We start from the raw sequence: 19637 nt of genomic DNA, 5'->3' as shown, positions 1-19637 counted from the left end.
GCTGATTTACTTCACTGTACAGAGGTTAGATTATTGATGCAAAAGTACTTTGAAAATTGTCAAGCACTGTATAAGATATGAGACGCTGCTCTGCATTTATTCAATTCTTTTGGTTACATTTCTAAATTATCTTTCGTCCCCCCCACCAAAAAAAGGATCTCCTGTATCAACCAAATACCTTCCAAAGTATACTTTTTCCATTAACAGTTTCCATAAACTTTCAAGTGACCGTTCCTTTGTCAGGATCGGCGGCGCAGCTGCCCTGAGCCCAGGCACTAGGCTGAGTGCTGGTGGGAGGGTGACGAATGAGCAGAGCGTGTGCCGCTTGAGCAGGAGTACAGACGGGGGCCCCACAGGCCAACTGTTTAAATTTTTTTAAGTTATAAATCAAATCAATAAATCTTTAAAAAAGAATTATCTTCTATGTTTCTGTCTTGACAGATTGTACCTTTGTAATAGCCTGGAAGGCCAGATTCAAGTTTAGAATTCTCCCATTCCTCGGAGCTCTGTGCTAGAACATGCAGAGAGGCAGCCCCAGCCCACAGTCCACCCCCTACCATGCCCGTGTCTTCCCCAGCCCGGGGACCCAGCTCTGGCTGCTCCCTGCATCCCCTTAGCCCCTTGGACTCCTTACTCTACAAGAGTGGAGCCCCTAAAGTGTGGGCCCGGGGAGGGGCCACTGAGCCCAAGGCTGGGGGGCACTGCTCTTAAGAGTTCACAGACAGGCTGGAGACAGACAGGTAAGGCAAGCGATTGCAGTATGGCAGGAAGCTCGCTGGTCCGGGACTGATACAAGTGTCACTGGGAACGCAGAAGCAGGAGTCGTGGCTGTGGGGATGGCTGGGGAGGGAGAGCCTGTGCTCATGGAACGGCAGGCAGCGCAGCATGGCCAGGGCGCTGGGCAGAGTGCGGAAGCGGGGGCAGGAGATGAGCAGCAGGGGCAGGCAAGGGAGGAAATGAGGGCGTGATGACAGGCTGTTCTGGAGTGTGGATCAGTGATGGCAGGAGACAGGGAGCCCAGGTGTGAGATGGAGAATCACAGTTTAGAGAGGCCCTGGTGGTTGTGGTGTTGAGGGTTCCCTACAGGGGTAGAGAGGGAGGTGGAGAGACCGGTTAGAAGCGACTGTGCGGTCCATGTCTGATGTAGGAAAAGAACGGAGCGGGTGAAGAGGAGGAGAGTGGCTGCAGGAGGGGCCCTCAGCCAGGATGGGGGGAAGGTGGTGAATGCCACTGAGGACCCTTGACTCAGCACAGCACACACAGCGAAGCACGTTCCGGGTGCAGGCCACTGGCATTAGGGCCTCAGGAGACTTGGACAAAGCAGGGGAAGCAGCCATAAACAAAATAACTTGCAGTATAAAATCCAATTCAGTCGTGCAGTGACGGAGCCCGACGGTACAAGGCCTGGAGGGAATGACCAACGGGTTGGGGGAGGGGAGATTCCTGGAGGACGTCAGAGCTGAGTTGGAAGGCTCAAGAATTCAGATGCTCCAAAGGGGAAGATTGTTTCAGGCGGAGTTCCCAGCACGGGTGAAGCAAAGAGGCATGTGACTACACTGCGGGCACCAGGAACTTGGCCGCCACAGGAAGGTCGAGTTTAGGAGCGGGGGATGTGATGGGAGACGGGCTTGGCGGAGGAGGCGGAAAGTACATGAGGCTTAAGCTGATGACAAGAAGCCAGGGGAAGGTGGAGAGCGCGGGAAAGACACACTCATCCTTGGGCCAGACTTGGGGGAGGGTGTAAGAAGCGGGGCCTGGAGGCAAAGAGGCGAGTTATGCTGCCGCTGAGCAGTCACCAAGACGTAATGAGAGCGTGGAGGCGGGCAGATAGGGAGAAATTCTGGAGGTGTTTAAGGAAGTGCTCAAGGGTGACTCCTGATTTTCTGGCATGGGGATGGGTGGAACCACCCCCATCAGGACAGGGAACACGGAAGCACATGAGCAGACTGGGGACAGGGTAGGTGGTGTGGGTAAGAGAAGGACTTCTGCTTTAGATGCCGAGCTTTGGTAACATGGGAGGACATGTCAAGGGAGGTCTCTCGAGGAAAGTTCTGTCAGAATAGTGTGGGAGGAAGCCAGGCCACCATGGACCGAGGAGCAGACAAGCAGGAAGGGAGCCTCGAGGGGAAAGCCTTTCAGAAAGTGTGGCTGAGAAGTCTGGAAGTGAGAAGGAAGGACTAGAAGGGAATGCAAGGTCAGATAGTACTTTTTGGTGCAGAATCCTTAAGTGTGACTAATGCAGAGAGAAGACCTAGTAGAGAGGGAAAGGTAGAAAACACAGAAGTGGGAAGGATAAGCAGGAGAGAGGCTTCCAGAAGGGCCAAGGACATGGGTAAAGCTATGAACAGACAGAATGTTCTGACAGCCGGGCCCCAGGGACTAGAAACAAGGGAGGATGGTGCATGGGGCTGAGAAGCATGGGGTGAGGGGCGGGAGGGACGCTAGGCGTTCATTCCCGCGGCTTCTCTTTTCTTGGTGAAGTAGGACTGGGATCACTGTGGAGGCTTGAAGAGAGAAGGGGAAGTAGGAAAGGGGTCCTTCAGGGGTGAGGAAGAAGGATGACTTGGACTGTAGAAAAGCTGAATGGGATGCCTTGTCTTCCAGACAGCTGGTTGCAGTGTTAGGGCCAAGGACTAGGAAATAAACTTGCGAATGCAGAGCCGCTCGCTATGAGGGCAACGGGCTCTCTGACTGCAAGAAGGAAGGTCCCCGGGTGCTCAGAGGGAGGGAGGAAGCACGAAGGCAGAGACGGCACCTGGTAGCACAGAGCAGAGATGGAGAAGGTAACTGTGACAAACACAACCCAGGTTGTCACTGACATTCAAAGTACCTTCCCTCTGGTTGAGAGGAACACACCTTGTAACTTTCCAAATACAGCTGCTAGTCACCTCCTGGATCTGCTATAAGGCAGATGACATACTCCCTGGTTCAGAACCCTCCAACGAGTCCAACCGGACTCTGGGTCGGGCTGCACCTGCCTCTACGCTCTGCAGGCATGCTCCTGCTGTTCCCTCTGCCCTTCCCTGCACTGCATCCCGGACTCTGGTTACAGCTCATGGTACCAGAGAGGCTCCTGCAGACACCTGTGGTTGCCGTTCTCCCGACTTGGCTTTCTTTTTCCTCACTGCGTTTACCAACACATGACATGTATTTATTGGCTTGATTGTTTTCGCCTACTTCACTCCACAGGAGCCTCAGCTCGTTGGGAGCAGGGGCCTGTTCTGTTTCGTTCACTGCTCTGCTCCAGTGCCTAGGAGTAGGGGGTCAATAAACACCAGATGAACAGGAGTCACGGGACAGAATCCTACGTCTAGTGTAAGAGCAGGAAAGCAAGTTTTGTCACCTAAGGAACCCTGGTTTCAAAGCTCTCGGGGGCAGGGATGAAGAGTTGAAAGTACGCAGCCCCTTCTGTAATTTAGGCCTGCAGGGCCTCCATCACCCATCTGCCTGAGGATTGAGCCAAAATGAATTCTTGAGAAGAATCTTCAGCCCTAGCTGTGGGGACGACCTACACTCCAGGTGTAGCGTCCTAAAAGGCATTTTGACTTTCTCAAGAGGTCAACCCTGATCTCAGCTCAGTGGGCTGTTCATTGCATGGGTTTGTACTTAACTAGCTGAAAAGAAGGCCTGCGCTCCCATTGCTCAGGAGGGCGGGCCCTGAACTCAGCGCTGTTAGACAACAGCGAAGGCTTTACAGGGAAGATGAGAAAGAAGGACGGCCTGAGGTACTATAGCTTGAGTTCCTCTGTAGACCGTCAGACCATCTAGAAAGTGCACCTGTGCTCAGCTAGATCATGCAAGAGGCCAGCTTTCAAACCACACGGTTTTGGCTTTGGAAAGAGCTGCTGTTTCTGAGCAGGTTTTTGTTCCAAGCCTGGGGGGCAGCCTTGAGGGTCACTGGGCCCCCCTCCCTGCCCCCCGTGCTCTCAGGACACCACTGTGCATCCCCAGGGCTCAGTCCTTCTCTGCGAAGACCCTGAGAGAGGGCCTCCCCATGTCTGCGTCACTCAGTGATGGCGCCCCTGGCTCCCTCACTGCGTCTTCACGGGTCTGTCAGTGTGTGGGCTTCATCATCTCTGTTGTCTCCACGTTCTTCCTCAGGCCCATCTCCTCAGGAATGTTTTCATCTGTTAGTACTACACATATTTTTTTTTTGAAAGCTGTCTCTCACATTTTTCAGGGAGTGAAGCTGTATACTTCTAAATACTGTTAATTAGCTGTTCCACAGAAACTCCTTTTAATATCGCAAGTTTTCCTATTTACTCATCTTCCATTAGTTTAAAAAAATGTGGTAAAAATAAAATGTACATAACACAGAATCTATCCCTTTGAGGTTCATGATTCTGTGACATTCGGCATATTTGTACAAACTCTCTTAGGTAACTTCTGGTCACCAAGTTGCCAGGGGTCCACAGATTCCAAAGGCGTGAGGCTGGTGGGCTCCCTCAACACCTGCAGGCCTCGGCTTCCTCCAGTGGGGTTGTGTGTTTACCCAGAGTCAGTGATGTAATTCTCAAACATATTTATGGCAGTTTTACTTTTGCAGTTATGTAATATAATTACTTTGAACAAATGAAATATGAGCGTACCGAAAGAGAGCTGTTGTTTTTGTGAAAATTCAGTTGACTTTCAACTTATATGTAATGAGTAAAATTTCTCAGTGTTCTCTGATGAAGCAGCGAGACGTCCCTTTCAGTAAAACCTTCAGGACGGCCCTGAAACAAGAACTGAAAGAACGTCTCTTACCTGCCACCTCCCACATCACAGGATCGAGGGCGCCCAGACAGGGACTGGATCTGGGGAGAGACATAGGAAGCCGGGCTTACTCACTGTAAAGCCAAATTCAAGTTTTTAGAAACTGTCATTGCAGGTATCTCGGGGCTCCAGTCAGTGCAAGTGGAGAGCCAGCTTATACAACAGCATCCTCACAAAGCAGCAGGTTAGGTTCTGACTAGACTTTTCCAGGCATAAGGGAGGCAGGATACTAATAAATTTTCTTAATTTGATGCTTCTAGATGATTCTCTTCTAAATGAATTATTTTCTTATAAAAGGCCAATATGCTTCCCATAGAGCTTTTAAATAAATATTCATTTTCTAATGAGTCTGAGAGGAACAGGAGAAAAGAGAGACATAAACTAGAGTGAAGAAAGAGGAAATTAACATCTGAAGAAAAGAAATATTTCAACTAAAATCTAAGTTGGGGGGATTTTTTTTTCCCCTTGTTTTTTAAATTTTACTTTATTTATTTGGCAGTGCTGGGTCTTAGTTACTGCTCAAAGGCTCTTCAATCCTAGCTGTGGCATGGGGAACCTTTTAGTTGCAGCATGCGAATGGTTAGTTGCGGCACGTGGGACCTAGTTCCCTGACCAGGGATGGAAGTCGGAGGTCCCCTGCATTGGGAGCAGGGAGTCTCAGCCACTGGATCACCAGGGATGTCCCTAGAAGGTATTTTCATTTTGTTTATTGTCCCATCCCTGCACCTCAATGTCTGGCAACAGATGCTCCATATATACTGGGTTGGCCAAAATGTTTGTTTGGGGTTTTTTTCCTAAGATGTTACAGGAAACCAAACAAACTTTTTGGTCAACCTAATATATGCTTTAAAAAAAAAAAAGAATGAACCTATTGACTCATTCTCCCAGAACTGATTTATGGAGAACTGCAAATCTGTAACAGCTAAGGGAGATGAGGGGAGTTCCCTGGCAGTCCAATACTTAGGACTCAGTGCTTTCATTGCCTTGGCCCTGAGTTCAATCCCTGGTCAGGGAACTAAGATCCTGCAAGCCATGCGGCGCAGCAAAAAAACAAAGAACTAGTAGAGATGAACACCTCTTTCTATAGAGAGTACCTCTTCCCTGGTGCTCAGAGAAGACTGGCTGCCACTGACCCCTCTGTGGGGAAGACACAGCTGTCCTCTGACAAAGGCCTCCAAAACCACTGGCGCCTCCCATGGAGAAGGACAGTGGGCTTCTCCTGTGCCTAAGTATGTGAATTTTTACATCTCTTTCCCCCCAAAAGACTGAATATCAAAACATCTTGCTTCTATAAAAGACCTTTCAAGCTCACCCTAATGCTAACGATGACTCTGGTAGAGCAGGGAGAAGAAACTGGCCCACAGGAAGCCTGAGCAGGTGGCAGTGGTCAAGCACGAGACAGCACGAACAACCGCGGCGCTGAAGCACTAGGGAGTGCCCTGCACCTCACTCAGCTCTTACGGACTTGCAGTTCTCCATCAGTCATTTCTGGGAGAAGAGTTGAGTCAATAGGTTCATTCTTTTATTGTTATTATTTTTTTAGCATATATATATTAGGTTGGCCAAAAAGTTCATTTGGTTTCCTTTGGCTCAGGGCTGGGCGGATGCGTTGTTTTCTTTCAGAGGCGGCAGATCCTCTATGGAAGAAAGCCTGACTTGGGTACCATGGGACCCCCCTCTCTTCATAGCAGGTGGGTTAACAGAGAGGGAGCCACGGTGGAGACAGGGACAAGTACTCAAAGGCTCTTAGAAACTGTTAAACGGAGGACTTCTTTCCAACTTCTGGATGACTCAAGTCAAATGGTTTTCACTAAAGAAAGGAGTTATCTGGTGAACCAGCCATTATGGACAGAAGCTAGTGACTCACAGCTGGTGATGGCTACAAAACAGAAAAATCTGCCTCTAACTTGTAACTGGGTTTTAGCACTTCCTATAATATGAAAGAGATAGGAGGGACCAACCAGTCTTTCTGAAAGAGGGAATTCACATGAGAACTAGGAAGTTAAGAGATGGTTGTGCTAACCCATCAATACAATTATGCTTGTTTTTATTTGAACCATCATTCCCTAGTATATTCTTCTATCTCTGTCACTAGACTTCCTCTCTGCTTTTTTTTCTCCCCAAATCCTCTGCGGGATTTGACGCTGACCTCTGAAGGGCAAACATTCAGTGACAAGGAGCACAGCTGTCCACCCACCTCCTTGGTCTCCCACAGCTGCTTCGGGAGTGGCTTGGGGACGTTCAGCAGGTTCTCTTCCCTCAGCGGGCCGGGAAAAGACACCACTAAAGGGGGGCAGAAGCACAGTCACCGCGTTAGAAGGCCCCCCCACCAGCACCCCCCATCCCTGGCCCAACAAACGACCTCTGTGGAAACGGTTGAGTTAACACATATTGACTGTCTACTACAGATGGTGTTTTGAGTGTTACAGTAGGGGATGCATGGGTGAGTGACACGTGAATTCAGCCCCTGAGGACTTCATACCCTGCACATGGGAAAAGGTGGCATGTGGATACCCATGTCTGGAAGGAGGATCAGGGGGAGGCCCAAAAGGTCAAAGGGCTCAGTGCTGCTCTGGGTGGACCAGGAAGAGCCCAGCCTCTTAGGCTCAGCACTGAGGCCAGTCCTTCAGGGACACAGGAAACGGCCATCCCCAGAGAGAGAGACAGCAACATGAACGAAGGTCGAGAGAGAGTGGAGGTAATGGATAACCACCGAGTATGTAAAGGAGAAGGGTGGGAAGGTAGAGGTCAGGTCAGGGAGGGCCTTGCAAACCTGGCAAGGAGAGGATGGAAGAAAAGGGATGAGGAGGGACCCACAAAAATTCAGGAGAGAGGGAATGAGGAAGGTAACAAAGAGAGAAGAGGAATATTCCATGGAAGACAAGGTGGCAGTGAAGATGCCTGGTCCTGGGCTGGATGTGGGGCAGAAAGAGGAGTCGAGAACCCAGAAGGATGAGGAAATCTCCTTCTCCAGGGGATCTTCCTGCCCCAGGGATCTAACCCAGGTCTCCTGCATTTCAGGTAGATTCTTTACCATCTGAGTCACCAGGGAAGCCCCTGAAAGATAACATCAGATGACAGGAAAAGTTGCAAGGGCTGCGAGAGATGACTTAAGGTTACTTCTCATGAGAGTCTGGTCACAAGAATATGGCTGGAGTGGACTCCAGCACTGTAAAACTGTAATGGGGATTGTTTCCTTGGAGAAGTTCATTGCTTTTTGTCACTTCGTATCCAAGACTGGTTGTAATTCTTCAAAGAACTCACTGGGGGAATGCAAACAACCTTGCAGCCATCTCTTTATTTTGGTCCTAGTGGACTAGATATTTATTGCTGTTTCAACCTTTCATGATTTTACTCCTGGCCTGAAATGGCCTTCCCAGAAAGGAGTAAATAAGATGATGAAAGAGAATTGCACCTCTGGCACAGGAAACTCCTCATTTATCACAGTCCCCATGAGTCCTGACCCCTGCAGTGTATAAACCTAATTTAGTTGTTCACTTTCAGATTATGAAAATTAAATTTCAGATTATGAAATTTTAGGGAAAAGAAAACAGTGCCTGGTACTGAATGAATAAATGAGCTGTGTCAGGCTTTCATCTGTCAATGGCTTCCAGAGTCATTTAGTAGATCCCCAACATTAATCAGCTTCATGAAACTCATTATCTTCTGTAAGGTTTGCAATTTTATTTTGCAATCACTTTGCATTTTCCTCACATTATTTATATCTGTCAATTACTGGCTCACAAAACTTTCTAAACAGGCTGAGAAAGACAGCTGAGGAAGGAAGGATATTGGGACAACCAGTGGCTTAAGTGTCTAATCACTATTCTCAAGCGATCACAACTTTTGCTCCGCTGTACAGCCTTGTGACTGTGGGACCATGGGGACCCAGATGACAAGGAGCCTTTGTAATCTAACCACACATTTCCCTTCTCATGGCCTTGATCAGGGCTGGCCTTAATTTTATAGAGCATCTCAGCTGTTGTCAGCATTTTTGGGAAGTCCAGAAAACTTGAGTACTAACTAGATCAGGTGTTAAGAGGAGGTTATGTGTACTACAGTCAGCATCCCACTCAGCACAGGGGGGTGAAATCAGTTCATTACCTTCCCCATGCACGTCATGCTCACCATCACAGAAACCTAGTGGGAAAGAAACAAACACTGTTAGGCTGTGCTTCCACCTTTATTTATTCATGAATTATTATTTATTCATGAATTAGTAAGTCTTTCTGAATCAAATAGAATTTTGAAAATTCCAAGGCAGTTTTGGTATAGTGATGTTCACTCAGAGGGCATCAGCATTTATACTAAACTTAAAATAGATAAAGCTAACTTAAGTCTAAAGTTGGTGTCTATTTACTTTTCTTTAAAATTATCTCCATCTTTAAGATCTTTTATTGCCTCTGTCCTGAAAGAAGAACAGTTTACAAAGTCTGAGAACCTCTAACCAAATCACAAAGAAAAGAAAGAAGTAATATAGAGAGTGAAGTAAAACGGCACAAAGTGTTAGTCGCCCAGTTGGGTCTGATTCTCTGTGACCCCATCGACTGTAGCCTGCCAGGATCCTCTGTCCGTGGCATTTCCCAGGCAAGAACACTGGAGTGGGTTGCCATTTCCTCCTCCAGGGGAGCTTCCCAATCCAGGGATTGAACCCACGTCTCCTGCAGCTCCTGCATTGGCAGGTGGGTTCTTTACCACTGAGCCAGCTGGGAAGCCTATACACATACGTGTATCCCCTCTGTTTTGGAGAGATTGTTCTTGCAGCGGAATGTGAGGTAGATTGAAAGGAGAAAGTCTGAAGGCAGGAAGACTAAGTGAAAAACCTCCTTAACAGTCCAGGCAAGAAGGAAATAAGTGGGGTATTTGTTGGTAGCGAGGACAGAAAAGAGGTGGCAGATTTGAGATACACAGCAGGCGTGGAATGAACAGGACTTGGCTACTCAATGGGTGTGAAGGGTGTGGGAATGAGAGTAATTAAAGACAATTAACTCCTGGTTCAGAGATTCGGTAACTAGAAGGATGATGGTGGCAATAACCGATGTGTTAGCACCAAGTTAATATATAACCAAAATATGTGAGAAATGGAATGTTTCCTGCCATATCAGTAAACAAAGGCTGTCACAGTCACCAGCTATTGCAGCCTCCAGGGAACTCAGGAAGGAAAAAATACCTGCCGTTTACCAGCCATCAGACTACAGCCACTCCCCATGGTGAGCCCTGAGGAAATTTGGGATGTGAAAACACAGGATACTGGCCCCAGATAGCTGAGATGCATATGAAAGGAAGGATTTCAGTGAGTCCAGACTCTTGCATCTTCCTATACACAGAAAAGCACTACGTTCCTTAACCTGAGTTATCTGGTTTTCTTTAATTAACCACAATCTTTTGATGTTCAGACAACCTGCCCTTTGTTGCAAAACTCCTATATATCCTGGCTCCTCCTCAGAGCAGTCTCTCAAAGCTATCTGAAATGCCATCTCCCGGCTGCAGTCCTCATTTTGCCCAAATAAAACTTAACTCGCAGCTCTCACGTTGTACAAATTTTTTCCAACATATCCAAGCCTGGATTTTTACTACTGGATAAAAAATATCAGATGATACAACTATAAATAAAGGGATAAAAATAAAAGGGAACGAGTTGTGAGTGGGTATCCAGAAGCAGAGGAAACACGGATCAGCCCTGCAGGGGACAAACAGCCACAACCAAGGCTCATGTGTGCTCCAAGAAACCTGCGGACTAGGAGCCACCGAGGGCTGACTCCTAAACATTACTGAGATCGCCTTCCCTCTCCCCACCCTCACGCCTGACGAATCTAAAACACCTCCCAGCACAGCCTGGATCTGCTGAACAGAGGTGGAGGCAGGGGGCAGAGTACTTAACCAGAGTGTGTCTCTCAGGAAACCTCCCCATTCTGGGCCCTCTGTCACCTGCGTGACACTTTTGCTCCCTCTTTAGATCTCAGATGCCTCTGCCATCTCCCTCTTCCTCCCATCTATGCAACCAAGGCTCACCTCTCGTTTGTTTAGTCACTCAGTTGTGTCTGACTCTTTGTGACTCCATGGAATATATAGCCCGCCAGGCTCCTCTGTCCATGGGATATCCCAGGCAAGACTATACTGGAGTGGGGTGCCATTTCCTTCTCCAACAGGCTCATTTCTTTCAGGGTTATTTGCATTTTAAGCCTTCATGGTGCTGGTCAAAGGTATAGTATTACCTGTGGTAAGATCACTGGGGTCCAAGGCAGATCTCCTTCCTTGGGAAGGAGCTCAGGGCTGTGTTTCTTAAAGCTGGTGAGACTCAGCCTCTACAGCTCTGGGTGCTAAGAAGACAAGCATCATGCCTTGCTCTGCCCTTAGCCCTAGACTGCTACTGGAAAGTGCAAGGACCACCCTGGCCCCTTCCTCCACTTACTAGTGATGAGCAGAGAGGGGTTAGGCACAGTCCTAGACTACAGTGCAATGGGCAAGTGTCACAGAGTGCCATCAGGCTTACCCATTTGGGGGGTATGTGTGTGCGCGCGCGCGTGTGTGTGTGTGCGCGCGTGTGCATGCATGTGAGTGTCGAATGATAATTAAATTGCACATGCTGCCAGGGAAATGATCAACATTTTTCTTGATAAATTCTGGATAGTTAAACAAAAAGAGAGAAATTATAAAAATCTTGCTTGGTTGCATAAAAGTTTATTTCTCTCATTTCAATCAACTCCTCACCATGGATGCCTGTCATGCAAATTGAATAACCATTATGAGAATTACTAACCATGTATCAGCCTAATGACTGTGTCTTCTTGGGACACAAACTTTTGCTCATGAATGTATCACAGCTTTCTGCTCATGTAGTTAAGCTGTCAGCAGATGCTCCCTTATGATCTGCTCAGAACCAAAAAAAATAGTGGGAACGTTAATTGAGGCTACATCACTCTGCTCAGGAAAGATTCCCAGGGAAAAGGCAGTTATTGCTTTCTGCTTGTGGAGTCTAATTCCCAGCTTCAATTATAATTTTTCCCATCACTTTTTAAATCTTTACTTTATTTGGTCGCTCCTATAATAAGAAATACCTTTTTGCAAAGCTAGTCGATATTTTTAAAAGTCTGAAAGGAAAGCAAATGAGAAACTTTCATGAATGACAGGGGGAGAGGGGAAAAGGCAAGAAACTATTTAAAATAGCTCCCACCAACAGATAGAATTCTCCAGAAATAATTCCTATCCTTGGAGACTTGAATAATATTTTAAACACACTGGCTTTCCCATGTAAACACAGCCATATTTGGATGTGTTTCTGACTTCTGCTATACTTCCAAGGCAACTGAAGCAGGGACACGGTTCAGACATCCAGGCTGGAGGTCGGCCTGCCTTCCACAGTTGTCAGATACCACAGTACAAACACGACGGGCTCGAGCTGCTGATGTGAAAAGTAGGGACCCTGGGACTCTACTCCAGGATTTCCTTCTTTCTTCTGCTTTCCGCTAGGATCAACACTGACACTCTGTTGCTTTTCTTATTTGTCCTCACTCAGGCCTTCTGACACTTCTCACCTCTTCCCTTGCAGGCAACATCACTCAGGGTAAATACTTCACTTGATTAATCACTTGCTTTAGCTATTTTTCTTCCTCTCTGCATGCAGGCCTCAAAGTCTTGTTACTTAGGATTTCCTTGTTCTCTCTAGGCCTTTAGCCCTTTCTATAGAAGCACAGACTTTAAACAGAGGGCAACACGATTGCAGGAATGGCAGAGGCAGAAAGGCAGCTCTTTCTGTGTGTGTGTGTGTGTGTGTGTGTGTGTGTGTGTGTTTCATGTATTTTTATTAGTTGGAGGCTAATTACTTTACAATATTGTAGTGGTTTTTGCCATACATTGACATGAGTCAGCCATGGATTTACATGTGTTCCCTATCCTGTACCCCCCTCCCACCTTCCTCCCCATCCCTCCCCTCTGGGTCTTCCCAGTGCACCAGCCCTGAGCACTTGTCTCATGCATCCAACCTGGACTGGCGATCTGTTTCACACTTGATAATATACATGTTTCGATGCTGTTCTCTCAGATCATCCCACCCTCGCCTTCTCCCATAGAGTCCAAACATCTGTTCTATACACCTGTGTCTCTTTTTCTGTCTTGCATATAGAGTTATTGTTATCTTCCTAAATTCCATATATGTGCGTTAGTATACTGTATTGGTGTTTATCTTTCTGGCTTACTTCACTCTGTATAATGGGGTCCAGTTTCATCCATCTCATTAGAACTGATTCAACTGTATTCTTTTTAATGGCTGAGTAATATTCCATTGTGTATATGTACCACAGCTTTCTTATCCATTCATCTGCTGATGGGCATCTAGGTTGCTTCCATGTCCTGGCTATTATAAACAGTGCTGCGATGAACACTGGGGTGCATGTGTCTCTTTCAGGTCTGGTTTCCTCAGTGTGTATGCCCAGGAGTGGGATTGCTGGGTCATATGGCAGTTCTAATTCCAGTTTTTTAAGGAATCTTCACACTGTTCTCCATAGTGGCTGTATTAGTTTGCATTCCCACCAACAGTGTAAGAGGGTTCCCTTTTCTCCACACCCTCTCCAGTATTTATTGCTTGTAGACTTTTTTTTTTTTCTTTCTTTCTTTTCTCTTTTTTTCCACCCGGAGGCCAAGTGGGCCCCGGCCGGCTGGTCGACGCGCCGCTCCCTCTACCCGGAGCCCAAGTGGGCCCCGGCTGCTTGTAGACTTTTGGATAGCAGCCATCCTGACTGGCGTGTAATGGTACCTCATTGTGGTTTTGATTTGCATTTCTCTGATAATGAGTGATGTTGAGCATGTTTTCATGTGTTTGTTAGCCATCTTTATGTCTTCTTTGGAGAAATGTCTGTTTAGTTCTTTGGCCCATTTTTTGATTGGGTCATTTATTTTTCCACAGGAATTGAGCTGCAGGAGTTGCTTATATATTTTTGAGATTAATAGAAAGGCAGCTCTTTCTTGGGAATTCCAGATTGAAGTCTATCAGTCTGGTTCCCTCCCAATCCAGGGAGACTAAGACCTTGCTGCACCTTTTTTAGGCTTATATATTCACCTCCCCCACCTTTTTTTGACCATGCCATGTGGCAGACATGTAGCCTGCCAGGCTCCTCTGTCCATGGGATATCCCAGGCAAGAATACTGGACTGGGTCACCACTTCCTCCTCCAGGGGATGTTTCTGACCCAGGGATCAAGCCCACGCCTCCTGTATCTCTGCATCACAGATGAATTCTTTACTGCTGAGCCACTGGGCAAGCCCTAAGCACACATTTTGCTTTTTTTGCCCATGCCATGCAGTGGGCATGTGGGATCTTAGTTCTCCGACCAGGGATTGAACCTATACCCCCTGCATTGGAAGTGTGGAGTCTTAACCACTGGACCACCAGGGACGTCCATAGGCTTATATATTCCTACGCGCTACTTATAACTACCTACGTGGAAGCTAAACTACTCCGACTTCCCACAGATCCTGTTCCTCTAAATGGTGAGTGGTGGAACCACATCCAGTTTCAACACAACTGCCAGCTTCACCCTCAGAGCCCCACGTGTGCACACAGAGCTCGACGGCCCCATCCTGTCCTCAAACAGCTCATACTTGACAAACTGCTTGGGTAAATGGAGCATCTCTGAACTGCATCAACGGAACAAATACAGCATTATCACAACACATACCAGGATGATTAAACCCCATCCCTACTGTATGCAAGGAAATAAGACCCAGGATGGATTCCTCAGAAGGAAGAGGGACTACTCAGGCTTTAAACTATCTAAAAAGTAAAGGAAACTAGAAAGGCTAGTACTATCTTAGCCAAAGATGTATTTATTCCCCTGTTTCCAGACCAAACACACAGCCCTGTGTGTGGACAACGGTCAGTGGGCACACGGAGTGGCTATTTCAGGACCACTGTTCCTGCTAGACTATAAACCCCAGAAAGGCAGGCTTGGACGGCATCTTACTGAACCAACCGTGATTCAGGTGCAGCTTAGAGTCAGCGACTAGAGTGTGCTCTGTACGCATAAGCCACCAAGTAATCCCTCCTCACTCCCCATCACTGAGGGCTCCTCCGTGCCTGACTCTGTGTGGAAGGTAAGACCAATAACACACTGACCGTAGGAAATCTACTGGGAGCAGCCCCGCACACAGTTGCTTCACGTGGGGTTCTTGTAAGAGCTTCCCCTGCAAGACCCTTTGTGGGGGTTGCTCTGTTGCCCTCAAGAATAAAAACCTCTATGATCCAGAGTTGCTATGCACCAAATTTTGATGCCTTTTAAATACGTTGATGCCTGTAGCGCTAGAAATGCTTTCCTATTTAAAATAAAAATTAAATTTTTTTTAAAAAGAGCAGTCTACTTGGAGCAGAAGAGGAGACACACACCCACGGGAAAGGCAGTCAGTGGCACGATAGCCATCTACAGAGAGGCGCTCCGGGATTTTGGAAGGACATGGCGGGTTCTGGGCTGGCAAGGGGAGGAAGGGTAAGGATGGCTCTGCAGACATGAGGACAAAGCTGAGGGTGCTGGCCAGGTGAGTCAGGAGTGAGTTAAGAGAGGAAGAGATGGGAACAGGATGAAGCAGTTCTGGAACCCAAAGTAGTTCACAGACTTGGTGGGGGTGTCGGGGGAAGGGTTGGTGAGTAAGGAGAAGAGGGAGCGAGGTGGGCACAGGCCACCTGATCCTAGGGTCCGTATCGTTCCAAACTGGGAGATTTGGATTCTCTCCTAGAGGTGGGGGAGTGGCACTGTGACTGGATTCTGATCAGATTTGGGCTGTTCTGGAAGCAGATGGCATGACTCTTTCCCCACTCCTGGTCACCCTGGGGAGGTGGGACAAGGACCTGCAGCAAAGTGGGCAACAGGTGAGCTCCCACTCCTCCGGCCCCGGGGCTGGCCCTGCCTGCAGCCTGACCTCAGGGCTCCAGCCGTGGGGGCCGCCCTGGGCCAGGGCTGCAGGCCACTGGGGGAGTCAGCGTCCCTCTGGGGTTTGGTCTGAACAGACATGGCCCCCAGAGAGAAGCCACTTCCTCTATCAGGAGGAAAGGCGGCATCCACCTCCCTGTCCCTTCTGCTGTTATCTCTCAGCGTGTCCAGATCCTGGGTGGAAAAAGGGCTTTCAGAGAACCCGACATAAGCCTGGACTGGAAAGACAGGAGACTACAAATGATGAGATCAATTAGAAAGTTGCCATGAGTCCCTGTAAAACTGATGAGGACCTTAAAATGGGAGAGTGTGGAGGATAGAAAGTCTGAGGGCCGAGAGACGCCAAGGAGAACCTGCAGAGGAAGAGGCGGGAGGGAAGGTCCACGTTCACCTCATCATGAGCGCACACACACCTCCCCAGCCAGGAGTTGTTCCCTGTGGAAGACGAGCCAGGGAAAGGCACACGGTTTAAGCTTTTCTCTCCCCCGGCTCCCCAAGGACAGAACAAGACGGCACAGAAGTGGTTGGCATCCAGCCTATGTGTCTTACCCACGTATGAGGCAGGCCAGGCCGACTGGCCCCCTCCTCCATAGGGGTCCTGGGGCTTGGTACTCAGAGCACTGGTGTGAAGAGCAGAGTCAGAATTGGTCCTAAGGGGGAGGGGGGAGAGAGAGAGTCTGGCTGAAAAATCCATTTTTTCCTTAGTGAAAATGCAATATTCTTTCCTGAAAATTACCAACGGGAGAGAAAGCAAGAATAACCGATTTACAATCATCCATAAAATGAGGGGTTTGGACGTACCTGCAGTCCCTTACAACATCAGCCCCTGAGGATGACCCACACCCAGAAAACAGCAATTTGTACTTGTGAGATCTCACACTTTGAAGCTAGTGGCGTAACGATATGGTTTAACAAGGAAGACACTAGATTCATGGCTTTCTTTAAGAAACGTTCCATCTTTCCTCACAACTCAGAAGATGGCTGTGGCCAATATATTCTCTGCAGCTGAGCTAGATCCTCTCCATCTGTGAATAATTCCTCCTCCAGGAAGGATCATCAAAGCAGTGGCTTTCCAGCCCTTCCAGGGAGAATGCAAGGTCAGGACGACTTTCAGAATAACTCTAACATGTTCTCTGCCCTTTCACTCTCGCCCTCATGAGCACAGTAGTTTTCCAGAGCCTTGTGACATGCAATGTCAATGCAGACTGAACGCACAAGCAGAGGATCAAGCTATCGTCAAGAGATACATAAAAGGGACAACGCCTCTCTTCTCAGTGATTTAGTTTGTTTCAGAAAATATAACTGTGCTTAAAAAATATGATTTATGTTGACATGAGTTTATTACTGCTATTTCTAAGTGTATTAATAAGTGTCTTCTATAAATCTCTCAATTTAATTTCCAATATCAATAGCTAAATACAAACAAATGTACCCACATGAACAAACACTGTTTGAGGGTCTCAATGGTTTTTAAGACTGTGACAGAATCGTAAGACAAAAATTGGTGGAACTGTTGAACTATAGCAAATTTCTGAAATTCTCCCAGACAGTTGCAGTTTACATGCAGCTTTGACTCCAAGAGATATTATTTACTTGTCCCATCAAGGGTCAAACTGCCAAAAAAGAACTTGTGGGAGGCTTCGAATTAGCCTAAAATGCTTCTCTGTGGGCTGTTTCAGGTGATGGCCTTCTGCAGCCACTGAGCTCCGTGGCTGGACTGTGTGCCACGGCTGGGTTGGGTTTACACAAGGGACAGGCAGCTCAGAACCAGGAGGAAGCAGCAGCAAGAGCAAGGACTCTGGGACCGGGGAGCCTTGGGTTCAGATTCAAAGAGACTCAAGAGAATATCAATCAAATGCAGAGACACAACTGGAGAAATGTGAATACAGACTGGGTATTAGATAATATTAGGAATTATTGTTAATTTCGTTAAGTGGAATAATGGCATTGCACTTTTTTTTTTTTAAGGTTCCTATCAGCCTTATACTGTTAGAGATACTTGCAGGTGAAATACTCTATCTGGCTGGTGGTGGGATGAGGGTGGGAAGGGCAGGGGGTAAGGGTAGACATAGAAGCTAAAAGATGGGCACACGGAATTCTTGTAACGCTTTTCCCTTTTGTGTATGTTAAAATTTTGCACTAAATTTTTTTTTTTATCCCAGTTCCATCACATCACAAGGTCACAAGCTAAGTGACCTTGGACAAGTCATTTGTAACTTCTTAGAACAGAAAGTCATACTCATTCTTGTAGAATGTGATCAGGATTAAACAAAATGACCTAAACACTGGGGTCAGGCTTGAAGTGATGGTTTAATACAGTTATTGAATGCTAATGCTTCTTTGTGTTTCTTATGTATCTTATTTAATCCTTGCAACCATCCCTTGATGTAGGTATTGCTATCTTCCTTTTTCCAGCTAAGTAAACTGAGACACAGAGAAGCTATGCAACTTGCTCAAGGACACAGAGTGGGAGGCAAACTGTCATTCACTCAGACTTCATGTTCTCACAGCTACATTGTCCTGAGCAGAGGTTCACTACATGGTGGGAGATTCAGGCTGCTTTTTTTTTTAACACTTAGTACAAACACAACACTTAGTATAAACAACAGAATATAAGAGTACTCTGGCAAACAGATGATAGATTAAAAAGCAGCAGGACCATCAGGATGATTTGCCTTCTTTAAAGTTTATTTCTACTAGAAAACAAACTATGTACCTGTTGAGTGCAGATGTCAGCCTGAACCCAGGGTGCTTCTCTTCCTTCCAAGGAGGCTGCTGCCTTTAAAAACCAGAATAACATAAAAAGAAAAGAAGTTCAGTCCACAAGGAGCAAGGGAAACCTCAGGCCTGGGTTTGAGAACCGGCCCTTCTACTCACGCAGCTGCACAGCTATCTCTCCGGGTCCTGTGATTTCTGACTTCTATGATAAAAACTATCAGAAATTGGTGTGAATAGGGCAAGCAAATGAGCCAGCTGGGCATGGAAGGAGGCTTTTGGTCTTTTTCTTTTAAAGGGCCAACAAGCACTTTTGAATGCCTTTCGAAATATTTCAGATCCATGACCAACTCCTCTCTGGGGATGTGAGGTCTTATTCCAGATGTGTGAAAAACTACCCCTCATCACATACCCCGAGTGTGTGCATAGGGGATGCCTGGCAAATCCTGATACAGAAATGCTGCACTCCTCTACAGAGGTCCATAAAGAGGAACATAACTGCTACAGTAATCCAGTGTATGAAAATATTAATCTAACTAATCCTCATGCTCTAGAAAGCATAAAACACTTTTCTCTTAAATACAATTTTTTTACAATCTCAAATTGGACATATCTTTTTATGATTTAATTAAAGAATCTGCTTGCAGTGAGGGAGACCCAGGATCGATCCCTGGGTCAGGAAGATCCCCTGGAGAAGGGAATGGCTACCCACTCCAGTATCCTTGCCTGGAGAATTCCCAAGGACAGAGGAGCCTGGTGGGCTACAGTCCATGGGGTTGCAGAGAGTTGGACACGACGGAGTGCCTAATGCTTTAATGATTTAAAATAAGATACTGTGTTTATTCTACAATCATGGATCCCAGGATTCTTTGGGATTGCTGAAAACCTACCTGAGGCAGGGGCCTGCTGTTATCCCTCTTCATACCTGCCTTTCCCAGGTCCTGACTACATTATCCACAGTAAGTGCTGTCAGTATTTGCCCCAAGAATAGATGGAGAATGGACTTCAATCCAGGAAGCTAAAATTTTCAACATGTCCATTTCAAATGCCTCTTAAATCTGACCAGGTGATCTGAAAATGATATCATGCATCCACTGGATGTAACAATCTTTTCAGTTAACTCTATATTCTGTCACCTTCAGTACTATTCCAAAAATACTCAATTTTTTGGTATATATTCTCTACACATAAAAATACTCAAAGAGACCCTAAATCGAATCCACTATGCAAATAACAGTTTTAGGAGCTT

The 19637-nt window shown here is 46.9% G+C and overlaps 1 protein-coding gene across 4 annotated transcripts in view; it reads right to left on the bottom strand.

Annotated features, from left to right (window-relative positions):
• Positions 1–19637, bottom strand: part of CRTC3 (CREB regulated transcription coactivator 3) — a 98236-nt gene that overhangs the window by 15023 nt on the left and 63576 nt on the right. For 3 of the 4 annotated variants that reach the window (XM_043489503.1, XM_043489505.1, XM_043489502.1), the window contains exons 5-9: positions 18390–18452; positions 16223–16323; positions 8860–8895; positions 6953–7038; positions 4747–4796 (exon numbers count right to left, since the gene is read on the bottom strand). In XM_043489503.1, the coding sequence (XP_043345438.1) occupies positions 4747–4796; positions 6953–7038; positions 8860–8895; positions 16223–16323; positions 18390–18452 (336 nt within the window). The remainder of the gene's footprint in view (positions 1–4746; positions 4797–6952; positions 7039–8859; positions 8896–16222; positions 16324–18389; positions 18453–19637) is intronic. The other variant, XM_043489504.1, reaches the window with a different exon arrangement.

Source organism: Cervus canadensis, chromosome 17 (genome assembly GCF_019320065.1).
Source record: "Cervus canadensis isolate Bull #8, Minnesota chromosome 17, ASM1932006v1, whole genome shotgun sequence".
Lineage (NCBI taxonomy): Eukaryota > Metazoa > Chordata > Mammalia > Artiodactyla > Cervidae > Cervus > Cervus canadensis.
The sequence above is the reverse complement of the archived record's forward strand: the minus strand, read 5'-3'. Positions and strand labels throughout refer to the sequence as shown.